This window comes from Neovison vison, chromosome 1, assembly GCF_020171115.1.
Source record: "Neovison vison isolate M4711 chromosome 1, ASM_NN_V1, whole genome shotgun sequence".
Classification (NCBI taxonomy): Eukaryota; Metazoa; Chordata; class Mammalia; order Carnivora; family Mustelidae; genus Neogale; species Neogale vison.
In genome coordinates, this window is record NC_058091.1 from 71,643,325 (window position 1) to 71,661,294 (window position 17,970).

Here is a 17,970-nt window from a genome sequence, read left to right on the forward strand (position 1 = left end):
TAATGCTTTTTTTTTTTTTCCTTTTCTATTCCTTTGCTTTTTCCATTACTCTCACCTTCTTCTATCCATTTCCTGCTGCTCCCCCCACAGGCTGTCATTCTTTTCTGGCAAGTCTTGTGACCTGTAACTCTGCAGCAGGGTCCTGGACCTAGTTTTCCTCCTTCTTCCTTCTTTCCCTCCCCTTCCTCCCTTCCTCTCTTCCTCTCAGTATTTGCTTTCTTTTGCCTTTTAAGATGGGGGCAGTGGGGTGCTAAACTTCTGTAGTAGAAAACAAGCTTCCTTACTTTATGTATGTGGTATATTTGTCGGATGTGAAAATGTGTGACTTGTGGTAACTATGGGCAAACTTATGATGTGGAAAAGTCTCAAAGCCATCAATTATGATGAAATGTTACCAGGATAACAAACCAATGGGCTACATTTTCTTGGGAAAATCACTTTCTCTGCTTAGATTTCCCTTTATTTGTTCATTCATAGAAGTCAATTTGCTCCAAATGATGCCTGTAATTCCTCCCACTTCTAAGATCATAGGCTTCTACAAATAAGCTTTCATTTTTCCAGATCCATGGTTAGTTGAGACTTTTATGAAACTTGAATATACTTTTAAAAATACACCAATAAGGGTGCCTGGGTGGCTCAGTGGGTTAAAGCCTCTGCTTTCGGCTCAGGTCATGATCTCAGGGACCTGGGATGGAGCCCCACATTGGGCTCTCTGCTCGGCAGGGAGTCTGTTTTCCCCTCTCTCTCTCTCTGCCTGCCTCTCTGCCTACTTGTGATCTCTTTGTCAAATAAATAAATAAAATATTTTTTAAAAATACACCGATATACCTCCTTCCAAAGGCAAGGCTGGAAGCAGGAACTGCCTAGTGTTTACATTTACAGCTGGCACACTGAGCAACCACGACTGGGGAGCAAGGCCGTCGGGTAAAGTCCGCTGCAGCACACGGAACACAACATGCGGAGGCATGAGCCATGCACTGCCTCGGGGATTACCGGAGCGGGGGCCCGATAGGCTCCCCGAGGGCACCCGCTGGAGCTGCTGACAAACCACCTCTGAGGAGGCCCCAGCACCCGCTGCGCTCTCTGTGACCGCTCCTCCTGCCGCTGTGCCTGCATGCTGAGGTGGCACTGTCGCCCTACGAAGCCAGATTTACACGCACATCTTCCTGTCCCATCACACCACGGCGTCACAGAGCCAACGGGATTGCAGTCACACAGCACACAGAATTGCTTCTCTGGCTCCCACCACATACTGGGCTTTAAAAGCCAACAGAAAATAGAAAGAAACAAAGGAACAAAAAAGCATTTGATATTATTCAGGAGATTGACGCAGATGATATTCTCAAACTGACTACAGAGAGGCCACTTTGCCATCTGAGAAGTGCTTCTTCTGTTGAACAGTCTTTATCACCAAAATACATATTTATAAGAAAGAGGTAGTGTGACTCCGTCGCCCTCGCGGAGGGATTGAAGGTGCTTGCCATCCGGAAGGCAGGGTGATATGTTCAAGAACAGAGAGCAACATATTTGGACTCTTTTATTTCCTTTTAGAAAAAACAATGTCTCTAAAAATATGTGGATTAGCTTCTCTACTGGAAACTTCAGTTAAGTAGAATTTGCTAAAAACAAAGGGTATGATGCATTTCATTCTGCCAGCGTAAGAGCAAAGAGTGTTTTACTCACCATAGACTGGGACTAAAATGATGCGCTATTTGTTTCAAAAACATCTGAATTGCACAAATATTCCACAAATTCACTGCCAAGGAAAGATACATTGAAGGTCAAAAGCTAAAGTTCAGGATTTTTTTTTTCTATTTTGGAAAAAACATTTCGATTATCCCAGTGCTGGTACATAAAGAATTGGATGATCCTGAACTCCTCTCTCCATATATTTACTATGCACATCGTTGAAGGCTCATGAACATTTTCCAGGAGGAAGTGATTCTTCATCAGCTCCTGCCCCTTACCTTACATTCATCACACCGCCGTCCCTGCACGTTAGGTTTGCACTCACACTGTCCCGTCCTGGCATCACAGCGCTCAGAGAAGGAGCTATTGACATGACAGCGACAAGCTGCAAAAAACAAGAGTGATCTGTGGTTGGGAAAACACTTCCTGGAGTATTAAGAAGCTTACTAAATAATAATATCCCCCAGATCGAGCCCCACATCGGGCTCTCTGCTCCGCCGGGAGCCTGCTTCCTTCTCTCTCTCTCTGCCTGCCTCTCTGCGTGCTTGTGATCTCTCTCTGTCAAATAAAGAAATAAAATCTTAATAATAATAATAATAATATCCCCCAGATGGTAACGCTGGAATTGAGTTTTGGTGATGATACATATAAAGCTATATCATAATGCCTGGCATATAATATGTTGTTAAAACATTACTGTAATCATTATTATCCCAATTTTGAGAGTAAATTATAAATGTTATATAATCTGTATTATTTTATATCTATTGTGTGTGTATATAGACACACGTATATGAACAAACACACACACCTTTAAGATTAGAAAAGTATGTAAGACAGAGGAACTAAGCAGACCTTTTTTCCAAAGAGGACATCAACGTGGCCAGCAGACACAGGAAAAGAGGTTCAACATCACTAACCGCCAAAGAAATGCAAATCAACACCACAATGAGGTATCACCTGATACCTATTAGAATGGCTGTTATCAAGAAGACAAGAAGCAACAGATGCTGGCAAGAATGTGATGAAAAGGGTACTCTTGCACACTGTTGGTGGGAATGTAAATTGGTCCAACCACTTGGGAAAACAGGGTGGAGTTTCCTTAAAAAATTCAAGCTAGAACTACCATACAATCCAGCAATCCTACTACAGGATGTATACTTAAAGGAAATGAAAACAGAATTTCAAAGAGATATATACACTCTCATGTTTACTGCAGTACTATTTACAATAGTCAAGATCTGGAAATAATGTCCATCAAGGATGAAAGGATTGAAAAAAAGAAAAAGGTGCGGTGTATATAAATGGAGCATTATTCAGTCTCGACAAAGAAGAATATTCTGCCATTTTCAACAACATGGATGGACCTTGACCACATTATGCTAAGTGAAATAAGTCAGACAAAGAAAGCCAGCTAAGGCATGATACCACCTATACATGAAATCTGAAAAAAAATCAAACCCATAAAGAACAGGTAGTAAAATGGTGGTTTACCAGGGGATGGATGGTGGGGCATAAAACTGCTGTTGTTTAAGGGTTCACACTTGCAAGTAGTAAATAATAAGTAGTAAATAAGCTATAGTGCTCTAATACACAGTATAAGGAATATAGAGAATATTGTGTATATTGTGTAATAGAATAAATATTGCTACAGTGGCAATCATATTGTAATATTGTAATATATAGGTATATCAAAGTTACATGTGGATACCTTAGATTTACACAATGTTATATGTCAAATATATCCAGTTAAAAAGAGTATAAGATGAAAACACTGTGTTAAGTCTATTAGGAAAATACCATTATAATTTTTAAAAGTCACTTTGTTTTGCAACTTATATTCTATTTTCAATACATTTGGTTTAAGTACTCTTTTGTCTTTTCTGTGTTATGAAGTTGTTTGATGCTATTCTGAGATATATAAAAAATCAGTCTAAAAATTAAATGGTGTTTTCACAAACAGAACATAATTAATGGCTCACTCTGTACTCTACAAGTGTATTTTCAATGGTACCTATAAATGCACTGACACAAGGGGAGACGACACAGGAATTTAGAATATTCATAGGTGGTTTTGGTAAATTTTGTGCAATGCCTCGTGTCTCTGGATACTTTGATTTTGAGCACAACTTATAAATACATTATAAATAGCTACTCCATTTGTTTATGCTATTTTCCTGTTCATCTGACTCAAGGTTCTGCTTAGTTTTACTGCTTTCCTAAAAATGGCTGGATTTTTCTCCCAGCAATTTGGCCTTCAGTTTCTGCTAACTTGATACAAGTTTGGTGGCCATTAGCAGCTGTGATTTTCCCTAGGGAATAATCGCTAAAGCATACTCGATAGCAGGGATGTGAGGAAAGCTAACACAATATTTTCTGTAAATACCTATTTCATTTGATAGTAGAAATGTTGAATATACTTTTAATTTCTTTTTTAAATTAATATTTTTTTAAATGAGAGTAGTTGACATGCAGTGTTACATTAGTTTCAGGTGAACACCGTAGTAGTTCAACAAGTTTATACATTATACTATGTTCACTACAAGTGTAGCTGCCATCTTTCCCCATACTTCCTTTTAAAATATAATTTTAATTTCTTTATCTGAATCTCATATATACTATAGTTCAATTTTTAAGATTCCACATAATCTAGAAGTTATTTTTTTCTTAGAATGAAGAATATAGGATTAAATTTACCATAAATTAACATCACCTTAGAAATAATAAAAGCAGGGGGCGCCTGGGTGGCTCAGTGGTTAAAGCCTCTACCTTCGGCTCAGGTCATGATCCCAGGGTCCTGGGATTGAGCCCCACATCGGGCTTTCTGCTCAGTGGGGAGCCTGCTTCCCCCTCTCTCTCTGCCTGCCTCTCTGCCTACTTGTAATCTCTGTCAAATAAATAAATAAAAACATTAAATAAATAAATAAATAAATAAAATAACAAAAGCAGTTATAGGATACAAAATCAATGTACAGAAATCTATTGCATTTCTGTACACCAGTAATGAAATGGCAGAAAGAGAAATCAAGGAATCAATCCTATTGACAATTGTACCCCAAATTAAAAGATACCCAGGAATAAACCTAACCAAAGAGGTAAAAGATCTGTACTCTGAATGCTATCAAACTCTTAGGAAAGCAATTGAAGATGACACAAAGAATGGAAAAACATTCCATGATCATGGAATGAGAGAACAAATATTGCTAAATATAGCAATAAATATAGCAAAAAATAAACAGCTAAATATATTAAAAAATAGATACACTGCCTAAAAAAATACACATTTAATGCAGTCCCAATCAAAATGCCACCAGCATCATTCACAGAGCTAAAACAAACAATCCTTACATTTTTATGGAACACAAAAGACCCCAAAGAGACAAAGCCATCTTAAAAAAAGCAAAGCAAAGCTGGAAGCATCACAATTCTGGACTCCAAGTTTTATTATAAAGCTGTAATAATCATCAAGATGGTATAGTACTGGCACAAAAATAGACATATTGATCTTTGGAACAGATCCACAGATCTATGGAACAGAATAGGAAACCCAGAAATGGACCTACAACTATATGGTTTACTCATCTTCAACAAAACAGGAAAAAATATCCAAGGGAAAAAAGTCAGTCTCTTCAACAAATGGTGTTGGGGAAACTAGACAGAAACATGCAGAAAAATGAAATGGGGCCACTTTCTCACACAATACACAAAAATAAATTAAAAAAGGATGAAAGACCTAAACTGAGACATGAAACCATCAAAATCTTAGAGGACAACACAGACAGGAATCTCTTTGATGTTGGCCATAGCAACTTCTCACTAGATACATCTCCAGAGGCAAGGGAAACAAAAGAACTATAGGGACCTCATCGAGACATAGCTTCTGCACAGTGAAGGAAACAATTGACAAAACTGAAAGGCAACCTATGAAATAGGAGAAGATATTTGCAAATGATATATCTGATAAAGGGTTAGATCCAAAGTCTATAAAGAATTTATCAATTCAATACCCCCCAAAATAAATAACCCAGTTAAGAAATGGGCAGAAGACATGAATAGTCATTTTTCCAAAGAAGACATCCAGATAGCTAACAGACACATGAAAAGATTCTTAGTACACTCAGCATCAGATAAACACAAATCAAAACTACAATGATATATCACCTCACACCAGTCAGAATGGTTAAAATCAACAACACAGGAAACAACAAATGTTAACGAGGATGCAGAGAAAGGGGAACTGCCTCACACTGTTGGTGGGAATGCAAGCTGGTAAAGACACTCTGGAAAAGAGTATGGAGGTTTCTCAAAAAGTTAAAAATAGAAGCACTAGCATTTTTAAGTGAAATATATGACCCAAACTATAACATATATATTTAAAAAGAAAAAATGTATTTCTTTGTAGTGGTATACTTTCCATGAACAAACCTAAAGAAAACTAAAATAATGATTTATCATGAATTTTCTCTTCTTGAGGGTTTACTACCTATGCACAGATGAGCTATCAAATATATGAAAAATTATAAAAATAGATAATATATTTCTTATATTTCTTATGCTGAAGAACATTAAAAACCCTAATCATTTCTATATGTACTTCATGGCAAGTGGTATAAAAATTGGTGATAGTTTAAGAATGTTTTTATACCATATTCTCCTACATGTTCTTATTCCACAGATCCCCAGTTTACCACAATAAAATGAGTAGAAAGATCTCCTCAACTTTATTGAGGAAACTACTGGAAGATAGAAAAAGAGCCCTAAAATGAGGCAACCACAGATACAACTACCACGAGCACTACTGCCAAAGGAGCTACCTACCATATGAGCCTCCCAGCCCCACCCCCCACCCCTGCAGCAGGGCACTGGGTACTCCCTGTGGCTAGATCCTTTAATCCCCCCCTCCCCCCCTGCCCCCCCACCCCACACAAAATCATGACCTTTTATGTAAATGAGGAAACTGAATCTCCATGAGGCCAACGGTCTTGTCCAGGGTACGTAGCTAGAAACTGTAGATCTTAGATAATGTCTTTGAATGGGAGAATTTCTTAAGCTTCCTATGATTTTACACAAGAAAACCTACAATGTGCCTGTTGGAAATTTTGCTTTAAAAAAATTCCAATTTATAGGTGATAGTCATCAATGCTTATTGTTCTAGAGAGCGATTTATGGATTTTGTTTGTGGCTTTTTAATAAAAGGTGAAATATTTACTTGATCTGAAGAGACCAGAGTATGAGAGTGATTTGTTTTTAATTTAACAAACTGTCATTTTTAAAGTACAAAAATCTGGCACTCATCTTCCAAACCTATGAGAAGAAAGGCACATTTGTTATTGAAATGGGGTCTCCTACCTGGTCTTTGGTGCTTAGAGCAGGGACAATAACAAGACACTACAGTGGTTTCTATAATTTTACAGCTCCTAGGTCCCAACTGAATGACTGGAAGAACCCCTTCTTATATGATGAAGTGGGCAGAAGTGAACTGTGGATATCATAACCTGACCTACCTACAGATTATGGCAGCAGGTGAAGTCAAGGATGGTATAAAATTGTTCAGGTGCAGACACGGACTCACCTTCCACTGGATTCTGCACAGAAAGCTTTCCTTTGCCTATTATGTTACTGCTAATATGAAGCATTAGTAAATTATATGCAGTGTCAAATAAGACAGCTAAGGAGGAGGAGGTGACAGGAGAAATGTACTGATTAACATGGGTGAGGCCCTACAATAGCCAATTTTGTGAAAGGAAATGCGGAAATAGCATCCTGTGAATAGTCTTAAGGTGAAGGTCAATCATTCAACAATTACAAATGCCACTGCATAGAAATATGGGCAGAATTTTACACCTATTATGAAATGCAAGAATGTAAAGTTCACATGTGAAAGCATAACAGATGAACACCTATAAACAGGTACCAAAGCAATCACAGGGACAGATAAATTCATTTTAAGAAAATGATTATCACTGAGATACACAATAGGGATAAATGGGGCTTACCTAATTTCTAGTCTTCTCTCCTATTGTGGGCATAAGTTTGTTTTACTAATCTTCATTGCACACATCTACAAAAATCTGTGCGTCATTTAAAAAACAACAACCCTTTGACAAGGCAGCAATTTTCAAAGGATGGACTCTACTCGTACAAAGAAATATTTTAGGAGGTGCAGACTCTGTGTACTGGCTCTGCTTCTATGATACATGTATCCACCTCATTTCCTTCCCTCCAATCCCCAATCAAGAACTCATCAGCTGCTTTGAGGTGCAATGCATCAATTCTGTCAGTAGTTCAGTAGTTCAGGACTTACGCTGACAGTTCTTTGCATCCACGGCGTCTCCAAAATACCCATCAGCACAGAGCTCACAGAAGCGGCCTGTTGTACCTGGCTTACATATCAGACAGGACCCAGACAAGCTGTCACAGCTGCCAGGGATGGAGAAGTCAAGGTTGTCATTGCATTGGCATGGCTGACATGATCCTCCGGGTACAGAAGGTTGTCCAAAATAGCCTTCTGCACACCTACGGGGAAAAATTTCATCAGTGAGTATCTGGGAGGAACTCACAAAACCCACTGGGGGCAATGTTTGTATATTTTTCACGCTACCCTCTCCCAGGATGATAAGCTTTCCTTTTAAGTGTTCCTTCTCTCGAATGCAAGGTGATTAAAAAATGTTTTTCTATAACTGTAGTGTAGATACAAGATGAAATCCTGCCAGCCCCACTAGTAATTAGATTTCAGCCAGGAAAAAAAAAAAAAATCTTGTCACTGGCACCGAAGACGAGACCAAAGCATAATAAGAAATCTGCTGTTGGCACTCCGGAGGAATCCAGGTCCATGTTGGAAAGCCTTTGTAGTGCAACACATCATATGTATCTACTCCAATTGGTTGTTTTCTGTACAAATATGTAAGGTTCACATTTTTTGTTGTTGTTGTAACAAAAGCTTGTTATGAGGAAACAGACTTGCAAGGAAATTCAGCAGTGAGAACTCAGAATTTATTAAATAGAAAATTGTGACTCCAAAGAGTCTCATTATTATTCAGATGGGGGCTGTGGGTATGTCTGTGTTAATAAAAGGTTTGTATATATTTGCATTTCCATAAAGAGGCAGATTTTCACTGAAGAGCCTTTCCCAAGAAGCAGGTATGCCAGCATCTTGGGGTAACAAGCTGTAAGGTGATGCTTAATTGTGCCCACAACTCGTATTAACAAACTCTAGGTCTCTCTCTCTCCCTCTCTCTTTTTTTTTAAGGACTAAATACTATTTTACATATTATTGGGAAAAAATTTGTTTATTTATGAGGCATAGCAGAGATGATTTTAAAATTGTAGTATTAAATTTCCCTTTATCCATATGTTGTTTCAAAATGCGACTTAATGTCACAGATGCACAGATACAGGGTTTCAGGAGGCATCTATTTATATTCTGCTCTGTCTTCTCTTTCAGTTACATTTGTTCACGCTTCATATTAAACCACACTTGCCAAAGGAGAAGCAAAACAGGGCCTTTCTAGTCTTACAGTCAGGCTGGCTCTGTCATCTGTGCCATCTTAGCAAAATAAAAAGTCTTTTGCGGTAAAGATCAAAATTGAAGGGGAACAAAAACAATGTGGGAGAATATCATTTCAATAGTACACTACTTTTATGCTCATCGACTTGCAGATATATAAGCCACTGTGTAGAGAAATGCTTTCTACCATTCAAAATAGAAATTATTTAAATCCATTACATCATGTGAGGGTATTTTAATAACATCACAACTATGGACCAAAGTCATTAATGACTCTGAGTTTTCTAGAACACTTAAAAGTGCCATAATAATTGTTTTTTTTTTAGAGGATTAACCTTTTACCATAATTTTTAAAAATGAGATTACTAGTTTTAATTATATTCACAAAATATTGTATAAATTGCAAAAGCCATAGTATAAATATTGTTTGGAAGAATACATCATCCACAAATATAATTGCTTATTAATTATCTACTATAAAATATGAACTAACATTTTAGTGTATATAATTTCCCCACAATCTCTTCAGAAGTGGTATTCCATAAAGATAATAGGAAGACACTTTTGAATTTTAATCCAATTCTCCTTGCCTTACTTGATATGCAGAGCTTATGATCACATCCACATATACTCTCATCTCATTTTGTTTACCATTAACAGACAGACTTTGCTCCACTAGAATAATGATATACAATGATCATTATCGCAGCCAACGAAAACCCATTATTTTCAGCTCAGTTTCCTCAAAATGACTTACTGCTCTCAGGAGAGATGGCATTATATAATAAGATCTGGGAATTTTTCTCAACACGGATACCAATTAGTAAGCCCCCAATTCTTCCACAATAAAAAGGAACCCTTTGTTCATGAGAAAATAATAACAATCAAGTAGACTAAGAGAAGAAGCATCTTTTCCTTTTTATTGTAGAACATGTAAGAAAGCATACTGAATATACATGATAGATAATTCATATGCTGCTCTATAAAAAGTGTGCATTCAGGTTCTATTACTGGTATGTATATGCATGTGTGTTTCCATATATAGCATAGTAGTTTGAGAGACATAAAAATGTGTCAGTAGAAATTAAAATGTAATTCTAGGGTCAGGGACTATAATACTGCTAATCATATAACTTTTGTTAATAAGTGTTTTATAGTCTGATCAAGTTGGAGTCACTTAATTAAAATTAGTGTGAATAACAGCCCTTTAAACCTTGCCAGCCTCTCAGTTTTTCACTCTACAAAAACTAATTGTAATTTGAAATCTCAGGGTCTCTCACTTTCATATGTAAGGCAGAATGAGGACGCTTCTTAGCAGTTTATTGGATTCCTTGCTACAGATGGACATCCTGACAATACAAAGTCACTGTTTCTTTCCACATATGCTAACTTTTTTCATACCAAACTGCAATATTTTAGAAAGAGAACCTTTAATGTAGATGAGATTCTAGATGCCACATGCCATTATGTAATATGGTACTTTCTGTTGATGACTCAGGAACAATATTAGACAGTGAGAGATGACAGAGGGAGAGGGAAGATAGCAAAAGTGAAGAGAAATGGCAATGAGAAGTGCAGAGCAACACTGGCAAGATTTCTTTTCCTCCGCTGCATCATTTTTTTCAATAACTTTTGGCTAAAATATGTGGCCTACAGTCTCAGTCAGTACCTATAGACTAAACACAGTACTTCGATATCTATGAGCATACTAGAAAAGCTCTCACTCTTTTCCTCTCCTGCCCTTACTCAAATACCTATGGAACATTTCATCAGGCTAATATAAATAAGGCACAACCTTGATGCTGCTGCCCATGGAGAAGAAAGACGTACTTAAAAATGTAGCAGGGAGCTACTGCAGATATGCCAATGTCCTCACGGAAGCACAGAAAAGGGCAACCAATTCATATTAGGAATCATCAAGGACACTTTCAGGATGATAGGGTTGAACTGGAAAACTTGAGCAGGGTGAATCTCACGTGGAGAGCTGGAAGGGCTGCAGAAGGAACAGTATTGGTGAAGGCACAGAGGAGGGTGGCTGGAGTGGCTATGCAATAGGTATGCATTCTTACTACTTTCCCTGTGACCAAATCAGTTAAAGACTGGGTGGGTTTGCCTGTTTATGTGGTTCCTTTCTGCAAATTAGGAGAAGAAAAGGGTCCTCTTTGAGCATACGCAGAAAAACGGAGAATGGACGTACTGAGCAGCCGGGTTGTAAGCTCCTAAACTCCCTCTCAGCTGAGTATTTTTGTGCATTCTACAACCTGTACAACCACATAGGAGCAGACTTTGGAAACCTTACTTGGAGTCACAATGTTGCTAATGATATTACTGAGTTAAGTATGACCATCTTGCTTTTTCTATTTCTCCGACTATACACTCCACGTCTGAGACTCAAGGGCTCAAGGAGACTCAGGCATGAGTAGAAATTCTCAGCAGTATCATGGTAATACGGCAATTAGACTCAATTCAAAGTCAGGAATTTATGAAGCAGAGAATATCTAAATAGGATTTTGGAACTGAAACTTAAAAAGCAATAAGAATTTTTTCTGACCTAGAATATGAATCATACGTATAAAACTATAGGTGAATTTTCCGAATTACAAGCAATTGGGTTCCAATACCTTCTGCATTCTCAGTGGCCATTGTGAAATGAGTCTTAACTTTGACCTCTCTCTCCTTACATGAGGAGCTGTTAAAAATTTGCCAGCTAGGAAGGGGACAGGGCTTTGGGGGTCCCTGTACCTCATTAAGTTTCACGTGGTCCAATATATCCTACTGGGTCAACTTGCCACATTCTTTTTCCTTAAGATTTATTTATTTATTTTGTGTGTGGGGGGAGGGGAGGTGTAAGAAGGTGGGAGAGAGAACCTCAGACTCCCCACTGAGCTCAGAGCCGGCCCATATGGGGCTTGATCCCACAACCCTGAGATCATGATTGAGCTGAGACCAAGAGTCAGATGCTCAACTGATTGTGCCACTCAAGCGCCCTGCCACAGTCTTTTTAAGTGTCTCTCCATTAAGTATGATATATTGCTGAGTATGATATATATGATACATACTTTCAGAATAAGATTCTGGAAGTAGCTTAGTGACCAGTAGAGCAAATGTGACCAGCATTTAGCTCACTTTTTCTCCACGTTCTTTTAAATTTTTCCTGATGCTCCAACACTCATCCTTTTTTACCCTTCAAGGTATTTTCTTTGTTTTTCTATCTTTTCTCCTCCTTGACAGTGACAGATGCCCAGAATCTTAGAAAAGTGCCATGATGAATACCTCATTCTCTCATTCTCTCTCCGTTTCTCTTTTATTTAAAATATTCCCCAGAGGAAAGCAGCAATATCTGAAAGTATGTGTGCTTGGGCCCCCAGAAAAAGTTTCTGAAAAGTGTAACTAGTGTTCTACATGTTATAGACTATCAGTCAGTATCTTAAATGAATTAAAAAAAAAAAAAGCAGAATCAGACACTATAAGCACAGAGAACACAATGATGGTTGCCCTCAGGGGTGGGGGCTGGAGGTTGAAAGGGAGAGGAAAATACAGGCAGGCCTCCCGTTATGGAATGAATAAGTCACAGGGATGAAAGACACAGCATAGGGAATACAGTCAATGGTACTGTGATAGCATTGTATGGTGACGGATGGGAGCTTCACTTGTGGTGAGCATAGGATAACCTATAGAGTTGCTGAATCATTATGTTGTACACCTGAAACTAATGTAACATTGTGAGTCAACTAAAAAAAAATTAGTTAATATTTTGTCATATCTTGTTTTGCCGTTCTCTTTTTCATGATTGTTTCTATTCCCTCATTTCTAGCAGCAAGACCATCTTGTGCTACATGACTGAGTGAAAAGATCTGACAAGGATGAAAGCAGAAAATCCAGGAATCTTCTGGACTTTGGGATTCAGAAGTCACAGTTTCTATGAATTTGGCCCCTCTTGCTGCAATGCATCTTCAACAGAAAATGGGATGAAGTTAGAAAAGGCAGATGGAGAAGAGATGAGTAGAGTGTTGGTGGGTCCCAGGAGAGTGAAGGCAGCAGAATGATTCCCACACCCCTACCAGTGGTATGGAAGTAGTGCAGACTAATTCAACCTGAAGGGAAAGGCAGTTGGGAGGACCAGAAAAAGGAAGAGGTTGGCAGAAACATCCTTGGATGTTTGGACCACCATCTGTACATTGCCCCCCACAATACACAGATACATACACACAGAGCCACACACTCACACAATCTCACAGCCACACATACACTTACAGAGCCATACACCCACACTCACACAGAGTCACACACATAGTCACACAGACACACACACTCACAGACACAGATTCTCACTGAGACACACCACACACTCAGCCAAACATACTCATAGTTGTACACACACCCATAGCAATATACAGACACACTCATAGCCACAGATACACACATACACTCATAGTCACATATACACTCACAGACACACAAACAGTACCATACACATAATCACTCACTCACTCACTCACGCATTCAGGTTTCTTGGTTCTAACTAAGCTTGTTAGAATTTGGTTCAAGCCTGAGAGATGGGGAGGAAGGAAAAAAAACCCAAAATTTTTAAATTGAGATATAACTGACATATAACATTGAGTGAATTTAAAGTATACTTGACTGAAATTATGTTTCTAAGCTCTCACAGCTCCCACATATAGAGATTTGGTCTCAAAATAGAAATTAAATTGAGATAAAGAATATAAAGTTATAATTCCTGTCCACCACCTGAGTTGAGTCTGAGATGCGCATATATATATATATATATAATATATAGTCACACAAGATTAGAAAATGCTGAGTTCTAGCATAATGTGTAGAGTGGTCCAATCACTACGTTGTATACCTGAATCTAATTAACACTGGGTGTCAGCTCCACTTCAAGAAAAGAAAAGAAAATGCTGAGTTAAAGTAATTAAACAGATGTCTTCCATCCAGGACATGTCAGAACTTTTAACATGCTAAGAGATACTTCATATACTTATGTGATCATGGAACTCTATTTCAAAAACATCTACAGTTTGGGAAACACTGCTCTACTTTTCCAAATGCTGATTTTATGTAGATGATGTGCACAGACTGATTACACCAATCACTTGCAGAATAGTTTTGATTACAAGATTTTCAATGCAACCAGGCTCCTCTTCTCCCTCTGAGCTGTACTTGCCTCGCCTTCCACCTCACCCTGCACATCCTCAAAAATGTCTCCCCTAATATTTTGAATTCCTCTAATCATGGACTTCTGAGCTCATATGAATACACAGAAATGATAAACCCTAAATATTCCTGGAAAACCCTATTCTAAATTCTGGCTAGAAAAAAAACAATATTCCATCTTCTATTCTAATAATTTAAGATGATTTTTGACCAAAAAACTTGAACTGGAGAAAAGATATGCCATTTTAGAAGCAGCATATGTCCGTTTCCATTTTTTTTTTTAAAGCCGCTTAATAAAGATTTTAAGCAGAAAATCATGCTCACTGTCAGGTATTTCTTTCCTCAGCAACTTTGATTATTCCGATTAGAATTGTCTCCAGAATACCTTCCACCATTCTCGTTCACTTTAGTGATGTGAGCTGCTTGAAGGTAAGGACAGTACAAGGCATCTGTTTGTATCCTACTTCAAGCCCCGTGCCTGGCACATGATAGTTGCTAAACTGATGTTTTGTTAAATAAAATGCAGAACGTTCAGCTGTACCTGGTTCAAAAAGGGTTGTCTACCATGTACAGAAAATACAGAGCACAAAGCATAAATACATCAGAGACTATGCTCACCTAGATAAGTGATTTAATGGCATTGTGTGACAGAGCAGCTATCATTTTCCAGTTGCTAAAAAAAAAAAAAAAAAAAAAAGACTGCCCGTAGTGAGCCAGGGGGTTAGGCATTTGATGTAAGTCTGTCTTCGGCAATGATGTGTCCTACGATTATAGTAAGTAACATACAAGTAATATACACGTATCCTCCAGGTTTTTCTTTTCTTTTCTTATTAATACAAAGACCTCCAGTTCCTCAGTTGCATATAAATCCTCCCTGTTTCAGTTCTATTCTTCCTTTACTCATTTACAGATGTTGCCATGCTCACTCATGCTTGCTGCTGCTAGGAACCGTCCCTGGCACCTCGTACACAGATGGCTAGCTATTGGCTAAACTCTATTCTCTCTTCTGGTGATTGGGTCCTGCTTCATTAACTTTATGCACCCTGGCTGAACTAGGGTGACAAGAGGACAGGAAAGGAGAGGCAGCAATAGCCCTCTGTGGTGTCTGCCTTGGTGATAATTGGTAAAAGCAGGTCAGGGCACCTCCTCTGCTTCCCGCATCCCCCAGTAATGGCAGCAAAAGGGATGACTCCCAGGGCTAAAACTGGAGAGATGTTGGTGTACTTGTCAATGATACCATGGGAGAATTTTGTGCCATTTTTATACTGGGACTGAAATACAGAAGAACGTTTCCTTCAAAAATATTTCAGGGGAAAAAAAACCCCACACAAATTACATACAATAATATTCCTGGTTTCACTGCAAAACAACCTAGTAAAATCAACAGGAATTAAAATACAGGCTTAGAATTAATTAGAAGAGGCTAGACATCATGATAATAAATCACGTTTTCTTTCTATTTTCAAATACATTTAAGGTAAATTATGGACCCCTTGCTGAACTATGAACTACACATTTAAGCCACATTTTAAGAACAAAAAACTAATTATGAAAAATAAATGGTGCCAACATGGACAGTGAGATAAATCTTAAAGTGCATGACTTTCCACTTGAGCAGTACTTTCTAGAAAGATTGTAGGTTAATGCTTAACCTTTAAGATTAAAACATTCATCAAACACTCTCTGAGTGAATGGAGATTTATAGAGCAATTTCTAGAGAATAAATAAACTATAAAAATAAAATGCATGTGTTTGACAAGTACAACAGTGAGAAACTTTATTTCACCTCGCCAAGTGTGGCGGCGTTTCTGAAATAGTGGGAAGGATGATAATGCCTGTGGTTTTATACCTCCCAAGGTAGAAATCCTCGTGAAAGACGGTGCAGTCCATGCTTACCTCTCACAGCGTGGTCCTGAGTACCCAACAGGGCAAGCATCACAGATCATTCCGAGACTTCGGTCTAAATGGCACGTTGGGCTAAAGCTGTGTTGATGTTGTCGGGGAACAACAGAGACAAGGAAGAAGCATATACACAAAGTCATTAGCAGCATGTTTTCATCTCTGTGTCTCCAGGACTGCTGTGACAAAGGGTACACAGGCTGGTCATTCTTGTCTCACAGATGGAGATGAGGGCCTGGCCAATCGAGGATGAAATGACATTGTATTTCTGCAGACGGGAATATAGCCCAGTGGAGAGCAGGAGCCTTGTGGCATGTTATTAACTGACTTTTGACTGTTCTGGGTCTGTGATCATCAGGAGCAAGTGGCACTATAGAGTCGTTTTGTACGGATTGCCCAGGCCTGGCAAGACATGGCATCATATAATTTCTTTCTAGCCAAAATCCTTCTGAATTTGAAGCAGCTCAGAAAATTCTGTTAGAGATCCTGAAAAAACTCAATATGTGATCTTGGAAGTAGTGGTGGTAGTGGTGGTTGTGATGGGTCTCCTACTTTCAGTCCTGGTACTGTGTGTGGAGGTGTGTGTGGGTGTGCGGGTACGTGTGCAAGCATGCGTGCGTATGCGTAAGAGGCTGCCTGTGTGGACCCACGGGGATGCTATTAAGGCAGGTGAAATCTTTCAAAATGTTTTCAGAAGAGACAAAGCATGCAGATTCTGCTTAAAAATACAATCAACTAAGCCATCCCCCAAAACCTTGCCATCACACATCTGGTGTTCTGAAGTTGATCACTCTCTTTGTACATATTTCCAGTTTGGGTCTGAAGTAATGGATCTGAAGACCAAATTAGGATCCAGCAGACTGATTACAGAATTACATGCCAGCCTTCAAAAACATGTACGAGCCTAGACATACTTCTTTGCCTTGTGAGAGGCACCCCTCATGCGTGAACTCCTACCCCAAGACTGACATGCTCGTTCTCTGAAAGGCCATCAACGCTTCTGAATTCTGTGAGTTCTGCTGCTCTACCTTTTTAATATAAAATGTCCCCCATTAGTCTCTCTCCCATTATATTTTCCCTAAATAGACTTATTTTTCTGTTTTATATATGACAGGACAATTCTATAGAGGCTTGCTTGATGCTAAATGAATGTTAATGAGCGAACAACAAATTAAACGCTGCAAGTCCTGATCTCGTTCTGCTCCTGACACTCGAATGCCTTTGGAATCCTTCCTTGACTTTTGTGCAGGTCAGATCACAGGTACCATTTCTGAATATTACTCCTCTGGCTTAATTCAGAGCAGTCCTGCAAAGATTTAATAATCACTTTTTTTTTGGTAGTAGCAAGCTATTAGAACCAAGGACTTCTATCATTTAAAACATTTCAACTTAGTGGAAAAGTCAAAATGAATCTGTTGAGGTAATGTTGGGGGGAAGCCTGGGTTGGGCTACCTTGAATTACAAATATCACCCGGATAAAAGAACACCATGTTAAGGGGTTGGGGAGGCTGCCACAAGCAACGGAACCAAGTCAACCAGATTGTGCTCAGGGAGAGGAGGGCTATCTTTTGGAGAGCAGCCTGGTACCTGCCCCCAAAAGGACCTCCCCAGGAGTGATTTTCTTGGCAGGTGAATGACTGGATAGGAGAAAACAAGGCCCATGTAAAAATGGAAATAGATTTTTTTTTTCCCCCTCC

At 38.7% G+C, this 17,970-nt stretch overlaps 1 protein-coding gene across 2 annotated transcripts in view; it reads right to left on the reverse strand.

The window, feature by feature from the left end:
• Positions 1-17,970, reverse strand: part of LAMA2 (laminin subunit alpha 2) — a 491,254-nt gene that overhangs the window by 245,085 nt on the left and 228,199 nt on the right. For both annotated transcript variants that reach the window (XM_044249160.1, XM_044249149.1), the window contains exons 17-19: positions 16,271-16,357; positions 7,994-8,205; positions 1,968-2,074 (exon numbers count right to left, since the gene is read on the reverse strand). In XM_044249160.1, coding sequence (XP_044105095.1) covers positions 1,968-2,074; positions 7,994-8,205; positions 16,271-16,357 — 406 coding nt within the window. The remainder of the gene's footprint in view (positions 1-1,967; positions 2,075-7,993; positions 8,206-16,270; positions 16,358-17,970) is intronic.